The 7,899-nt window shown below is 53.3% G+C and overlaps 1 protein-coding gene across 1 annotated transcript in view; it reads left to right on the top strand.

Annotated features, from left to right (window-relative positions):
• STIM1 (stromal interaction molecule 1) overlaps positions 1–7,899 on the top strand; it is a gene marked incomplete at its 5' end in the record, with an annotated part of 44,825 nt that overhangs the window by 24,841 nt on the left and 12,085 nt on the right. The window contains one exon of the mRNA XM_015418298.1: positions 6,363–6,540. Coding sequence (XP_015273784.1) covers positions 6,363–6,540 — 178 coding nt within the window. The remainder of the gene's footprint in view (positions 1–6,362; positions 6,541–7,899) is intronic.

Below are 7,899 nucleotides of genomic sequence, written 5' to 3'. Positions count from 1 at the left end.
AGCAGTGGGGCCGGGACACAAGAAGCCCTCTCACTGTTGCCCCTCCCCCCCAAGCACCAAGAAGACAGAGCATCCCTTGCCCCAGAGCCCCTATCTATACCTTGTGGCTAATAGCCACTGATGGACCTCTGCTCCATATGCTTATCCAATTCCCTCTTGAAGCCATCCATACTTGTAGCCGCCGCCACCTCTTGTGGCAGTGAATTCCAAGTGTTAATCACTCTTTGGGTGAAGAAGGACTTCCTTTTATTCGTTCTAAGCCGACCGCTCAGTAATTTCATGGAGTGCCCACGAGTTCTTGTACTGTGAGACAGGGAGAAAAGTACCTCTTTCTGGACCTGCTCTATCCCACGCATCATCTTGTAAACCTCAATCATGTCACCCCCTCAGCCGTCGTTTCTCCAAGCTAAAGAGCCCCAAGTGCTTTAACCTTCCTTCATAGGGAAAGTGTTCCAACCGTATCATTCTAAAAGGTGAAGATAGATGTACTGGTCAATTAACGGAGGATTTATAGGCTGCATCTTGAAGATGCCTTTGCATGTGAAACACTGCCCCCCACTCTCTCTCTCACATCCACCACCTTTCCTAGTCATTCCTAGCACAGAGTTTGCCTTTTTCACTGCTGCAGAACGCAGGGCTGACACTTCCTTGGGGCTGCCCACTGTGACCCCAAGATCTTTTCCCCTCTCGGTCTCAGCAAGTCCAGATCCCCATCAGTGTTCCCTCTAAGCTGAGTTAGTTTGACAGTCAGAGTCGTGCCACAGTGGAATCAGCTGCCCGGGGAGGTGGTGAGCTCCCCCTCCTCCCTGGCCGTCTTGAAACCGTGATAGAGAAAAGCAAGAAGGTCACAGTCCACAGTACAGTAAAGCAAAACACAAAAAGGAATCTGTGCAAAAATTGCTGCGGTGGCTCAAGTGGTTAAGACGCTGAATTGCAGGCTGTGGAAGGTCAGAAGTTCAGCAGTTCGAGACCCGAGTGTGCCGCATGACGGAGTGAGCTCCCATCTCTAGTTCCAGCTCCTGCCAACCTAGCAGTTCAAAAGCAAGACATTGCAAGTAGATAAATAGGTACCACTTCAGTGGCAAGGGAACGGCGTTCCGTGCGCCTTGGTGTTTAGTCATGCTGGCCACATGATCACGGGAACGTCTTCGGACAGAGCTGGATCTTCGGCTCTTCTGCACCCGAGCAAGGGAACCTTTACCTTTACTATATCACAAAAGTCTATATTTCCATGTAATGCCGAAAGGTTGTTATGATTAGCTTGCCTGCTTTGTGAAAACAGGTATTAGAATTTATTCCATGGCACGGATTCGAAACTGTGTATTTTGAGAACGGAAGGATTGCTCTTTGAAAAATAAGGAAGGACATCTTTGTGTTGTCGATCTTTGACGAAGGCTCTACGAAACGGGAATTGTTAATCTGGAGAGTTTTGTCATCATTACCTTGCGAAGACTTCTTTGATTGTATGTCTGAAAAAAACAAATGGACTTTCGGCATTACATGGAAATATAGACTTTTGTGATATAAACTGCAGTAATTTTTGCGCAGTTTCCTTTTTGGGGGTTTGCTTTACAGTCCCTTGGACTGCAAGAAGATCCAATCAGTCAATCCTAAAAGAAATCGACCCAGACTGTTCCCTGGGAGGCCAGAGACTGAAGCTGAAGCTCAAATACTTTGGCCACCAAATGAGAAGGGAGCACTCACTGGAGAAGAAGACCCTGATGCTGGGAAGGTCAAAGAAGACGGGGACGGCAAAGGATGAGATGGTTAGACAGTGTCACCGATGCAACGAACACGAAATTGAGCCAGCTTCAGAGGACGGCGGAAGACCGGAAGGCCTGGCGTGATCTGGTCCATGGGGTCGCGAAGAGTCGGACTCGACTGTGCGACTGAACACAACAATTACAGTCTTGAAGCAGCGGCTGGACAAACCCTGGTCAGGGGATGCTAGTCTAGGCTGATCCCGCACTGAGCAGGGGGTCGGACTGAATGGCCTCTGGGGGCCCCTCCCTGCTCTATGATTCTATGACTGTGGGGGCCGGTCACGCATTCTCAGCCTAGTCTGCCTCTCAGGGTTGTTGTGAGGATGCAGTGGAGGAGAGGAGAAGGATGGAAGCCGCTCGGGGTTCCCGCTGGGGACAAAGGCCGCATATAAATGAGGTCAATGCCAAGAAACAGAATAGATCCAGAGGATTTGGTCGAGGGAAGGACTGATCTGTATGAACCTGATACCAGCCCCGGGGACCACGTTGTGCACGTGGAGCACCGGGGCACCTATGAGCCGCACACACACACCCATGTCCCTGTGGAGATGCCAGTTGGCACTGCCGAGCCGGTGAGGTGTGGCATCTCCATGGCGGCGCTGCCGGCATCGACATGCTGTTTACTTAATTCCTGGCGGGAGAAACGAGCCTGCCCGTGCCCGGAGTCTAAACGGCAGCCAGTCCTGACAAATCATTTTCGCGGCGGCTCCTGTGTAACGTCAGTTGTCACGCCGGCAGACCGTCTTGCCAGCAGCGGGGAGGAGGGGCGTTTCTTCAGCCCGGGGCCACCTAGGATCTCTCTGCCGCTTGCAGCTCGCGCTCAGCTGCGTCGGCCTCGATGAGACTTCCCGGGAAGAGCTCCAGGAGGGGGGGGGGCATTCCAGAGCATCCTTCTCGGTGGGCAGTCTGGTCCCCCAGCCAATGCCCCCTCTAAGCTGTGGAGTCCTACTTTGTGAGCTACTTGGCATTAAAGTTGTGAGCCAGCGATTTGGCTACTGCTTCAATTAGTTTGCTCTGGAGCCCCACCCCCTTCCTGAGCCGAGACAAAAATGTGTGCGCCGGAGGCTAAAAAACCTGTGAGCTAGCTCACACCTAACTCAGCTTAGAGGGAACACTGCTCGTGACTCTTCCGCATGGGGGCTCCCCGTTCTGCCGAAGGGCACAAGGTCCCCCGATCTGCACCAGCCACGAGCGGGTGGCAGGACTGGAGGAGCGCCAGGCTTCAGAGACCCACGGGGTGATCCCGGAGTCTTGGAACTTCACCGAGATTTCTCACAAACCGGAGACGAAGAGAGCTCGGCGATGCCCGGGTTTTGTCTGCCTTTCGAAGAGCCGACGCCGCCCCCCAGTGGACGCCGGCGTCCCTGCCGAGCTCCACCAGTGGATGAGCCGCTTTTAGTGGCGAGGTTCTCCCACTCTGCTCCCGGCTCCCCCTCTTCTCCCCCCCCCCAAGGTGTTTGTTTCGGCCATCAGTGCCTCGTCTTCCGGGGGGGGCGTTTGGGGACAATGTTTGGGGGGCAGTCCCCGGAAAACCTGCCATAATCTTGCATGGTACTGATACCGCTGGACTGGCCTTGGACCATAAGAACATAAGAGATGCCAATGTTGGATCAGGCCAGTGGCCCATCCAGCCCAACACTCTGTATCACACAGTGGCCAGAAATACCAGGGGCCATCAGGAGGTCCAGCAGTGGGGCCAGGACACCAGAAGCCCTCCCACTGTTGACCCCTCCCCCAGCACCATCTACAGGACAATATCGCCCCCAATGAAAGGACTAATACCATTGTGAAAACATCTGGAGACCATCTTGTTTGCATGGAGCACTTTACTCTTGTTTTCGTCGTTCTTTAATGGTCTTATCGTTTTATCTTGTTTTTATGCGTGGGCTCTGTGCCCTCTTGTAAGCCGCCCCGAGCCCGCTCGCCGGGAGGGCGGGGTAAAAATGTTAAAAAATAAATAAACAAATTTTTAACATCCCCCTGCAACGTCCTGGGCAGCCTTTCGAGAGCCAGGGCCGTGCACCGGGGCTTCTCCCTTGTGGTCGCCCACAGCCCCCTCCGTCCCTTCGTGGCCATGAGGCCGAGAGCAGTCCGGCCCCCGGCGGAAAGGGCTGCTGCAGGGAGTAGTCCCTTCTTGCAACATCTTTCCCAGAGGGATGCTGCAGCCAGGAGCTGTACCTAGAAACTGGGTGGGGGTCCCCCGCTTTTAGGCCCCACCTCTCCGTCCCCAGCCAGCTGGACGGGGAGGGGATTTCACCCAAACAGGGAAGAGCACCAGAAATAAACGCAACATGCCGATGTGACCCGGACGTGATGTGGGGATTTCGGTGGGGGGGCACTCTGGTTTGGGGGCAAAACTCTATGGTAGAAGCTAATTGAGTGCCACCCTAGAACTACCAGCCCCAGAGGGACGGTGACATCAGCCCTTTCTGGTCAAGGGCCACGACGGCTCGGTGCCGGCAGCTCCCCTGGCGTGGGTTGGGGGGGGTTGTTTTTGTTTTTGCTTCCTCTTTCGGAGTTTCTGGCTCGCCGCCATTCCCTCAAACACTGGAAATCAATCTGGTGTCCAGCTTCAGAGATATCGGCAGACTTGGTCTCTGGGCAGGAGAATCAGATGCCGAATAGCAGAAGGCGCCCCGGGCAGGGTAGCCTCCGCCAGCCTCAGTTTCCCCTTTGCAGAAGGGGAGGTTGCCGTCTTCCGGGCAAGAACGCGGAGAGGAGGAAGGAAATAAACTCTTCGCGTATTCTTTTAGACTGCTTGTCTAACCCTTCTAGGGTTGCAACAAACAAACAAACACTCACTGTGATATCGATGACAACACACGTTAAGTAAGAATCATATTATATTGTAAAACTTGGCAATATGACAGGTCCATCATTCTCAGTTCATTTAAGATACCATGGGTTATTTTTCAGGATTATTTGAAAAACATAAAGAAGAAACGAAACACTGGGTTGCTCTTAAACAGAACACTGAACTGTAGCAAGAGGCTGACCCCCTTCATTACTGTAGGATCCCTCCCGAGGAAGACTGGGACGAAATGAGTCTGTATCCGGATGCTCATTGAGCATGATGGACCTGTCATATTGCCAAGTTTTACAATATAATATGATTCTTGCTTAACGTGTGTTGCCATCGATATCACAGTGTTTCTTTGTTTGTTGCATTTCCCACACCTGTGATCCCTTCTCGGTTTTTTCTGCCTCTTGGGTTGCCAGGTCTGGGTTGGAAAATACCTGGGGACTTTGGGGGTGGATCCAGGAGAGGGCGAGCTATGGGGAGGGGAGGGGGCTCGGCATGGCGCAGTGCCAAAGAGTCCACCCTTCTAAGCAACCCTTTCCTGCAGGGGAGCAGTTCCCTGTCGGCTGGAGGCCAGTTGTCAAAGCGGGAGATCTCCAGGCCCCACCTGAAGGCTGAAGCAACCCGAGCTGCAGTCTTAGGAGAGTCTAGTAACAAATAAATACACACTGCAGAAACCTTTTAACAAACTAATGTGTTCTATTTATGGTCATCATTTAGTAAAGTGCATAAAGGTAAAGGTAAAGGTTCCCTTGCTCGAAAGCCAGTCGAGTCCGACTCTAGGGTTGTGGTGCTCATCTCCGTTTCCAAGCCGAAGAGCCAGCGCTGTCCGAAGACGTTTCCGTGGTCATGTGGCCGGCATGACTAAACACCAAGGCGCACGGAACGCTGTTCCCTTCCCATTGAAGTGGTATCTATTTATCTACTTGCAATTTCTTGCTTTCGAACTGCTAGGTTGGCAGGAGCTGGAACTAGAGATGGGAGCTCACTCCGTCATGCCGCACCCGGGTCTTTAACTGCTGAACTACTGACCTTCTACAGCCTGCAGTTCAGCGTCTTAACCACTTGAGCCACCGCAGCTCCTAGTAAAGTGCATAGTGTATCATTATTTCATCCTAGTCAGGTATAAATATTCATTGCATTCCATAAGCAATAACTTTCAGTACATACAGATTGCTAACTACCAGACAATTTTGCATCAGTGTTTCAAAAGGCAAGCCCCAACGGGAGTTTCTAGAATTATGAACCCGCTTCTCCTTGCATGAAGTCTTCCAAAAAGGGGGAGAGCTTTCTTAATAGTTGTATGGATGCTTTTTACCTGTCCTACAAAAGACACATTGTGCAGCTAACATTCATGGACGGAGAATGACATACAACTATTAAGAAAGCTGTCCCATGCGCCTTGGTGTTTAGTCATGCCGGCCACATGACCACGGAAACGTCTTCGGACAGGGCTGGCTCTTCGGCTTGGAAACGGAGATGAGCACCGCATCCCTAGAGTCGGATTCGACTGGCTTTCGAGCAAGGGAACTATTACCTTTACCTTTTTTATGCACTTTACTAAACGATGACCATAAATAGAACACATTAGTTTGCTAAAAGGTTTTTGCAGTGTGTATTTATTTGCCGCTACACCCACCTGGAGGCTGCTGCAAACCCCACCTGCCTCTCCGTCTGAATGTCTGAGGTGCTTCACAAATACGTATATAGTGATAAGGCGGCGGCAGAAGAGGAGGTGGGTCCTAAAGACCCTTTGCCCATGATTCAGCGCGCCTTCGCCCTCTCCCTCTCCCTCCCAGGCTCCAGAAGGCCCAGGAGGAGCACCGCACGGTGGAGGTGGAGAAGGTCTCCCTGGAGAAGCGGCTGCAGGACGAGATCAGCCTCGCCAAGCAGGAGGCCCACCGGCTGCGGGAGCTGCGGGAGGGGACCGAGAACGAGCTCAGCCGGCAGAAGTACGCTGAGCAGGAGCTGGAGCAGGTAGGCCGGCGGGGCCTGCTTGGGTGGGCGCCTCGTGCCCGGGCGGGGCTTGAACCTCCTGAGCCCGGGGCCCTTTCCCGGCACAGGGCCCCTCTGGAGTACATCATGGTTTGGGCCGTCTCCACTAATCCTGGCAAAAGGTTTTTTTTAAATAAGGCGAATTTTAAGTAAGGCCAAACACGCACTGGAATGTCAGTCGTATCTTCTGTGTGTTTCCTGAGAGGGTTTCCAAAGGGAGCCATGTTGGCCCCGCAGGAGAAGAGGTAGATTCGAGTCCAGCGGCACCTTAAGAGACCAACAAGATTTGGGGGGGTGGGGAGGTATGGGCTTCTGAGTTCCCCGTGTCAGATACCAGTCAGAATGGAGGTCCTTGTATTTTGTACCCCACCACCCTGTGTCCCTCAGCAGCCATTTGGGTGTAGTGGTTAGGAGCGCGCGGGCTGTAATCTGGAGAACCTAGTTTGATTCCCCACTCCTCCTCGACATGAAGCCAGCTGGGTGACCTTGGGTCAGTCACCAGTTCTCTCAGAGCTGTTCTCTGACAGGCAGTTCTCGAGAGAGCTCTCTCAGCCCCACCGACCTCACAGGGGGGTCAGTTGTGAGGAGGGGAAGGGAAGGGAGATTGCAAGCCGCTCTGAGTGAAGGGTGGGGTAGAAAGCCAATCCCCTCTTCCTCCTCCTCCTCCTTCTCCTCCTCTTCTTCTTCCCTCCCACCTTCTGACTGGGATGTAACAACTCAGAGGTTTCCATCCCTGCTCGTATCTGACGAAGGGAGCGTTGACTCTCAAAAACTCATTCCCCGACACTCTTGTTCGTCTCTGAGGCGCTCCTGGACTCGAACCCAGTTCTCTCAAGAGCCTCCGTGTCTGATCCTGAGCCTAAGCGGCCCTTCTCTGTCCACTTCTGCAGCTCAGGCGGACTGGGAGGGCTGTTCAGCACAATGGGAAGCGAGTTGGGGGGGGGAGCGGCCGCTGTCCTCCCCTGTCCAGGGTCTCTTGAATTACCTGTTTGGTGATGGCTTGCAGACACGGACATGGTGGGGGGAAGCTGGCTCAGAGATGTCATAGAATTAAACAGTTGGAAGGGGCCTCAGTACCATTCAGTCCCCTGCAGCATGCAGGATGACCTAGAACAGGGGCGGCCAAACTGCGGTTCGGGAGCCACATGCGGCTCTTTCACACATATTGTGTGGCTCCCAGCAGGGCGGCTGGGGAAGCAAAGGGGAGGTATGCCTCTCGGGTTGGTTTTCCCTTCTCCTTGCTTTTTTTCCATCTCTCCCTCTCCCCATCTCCTTCCTTTCCTCCCTCCTTCCTTCCCTTCCTTCCTTCCCTCCCTCCCTCCCTCCTTCCCTCCCTCCCTC

Source organism: Gekko japonicus, unplaced genomic scaffold (genome assembly GCF_001447785.1).
Source record: "Gekko japonicus isolate JY-2015 unplaced genomic scaffold, Gekko_japonicus_V1.1 scaffold5104, whole genome shotgun sequence".
NCBI lineage: Eukaryota > Metazoa > Chordata > Lepidosauria > Squamata > Gekkonidae > Gekko > Gekko japonicus.
This window is presented reverse-complemented; position numbering and strand designations above follow the sequence as displayed.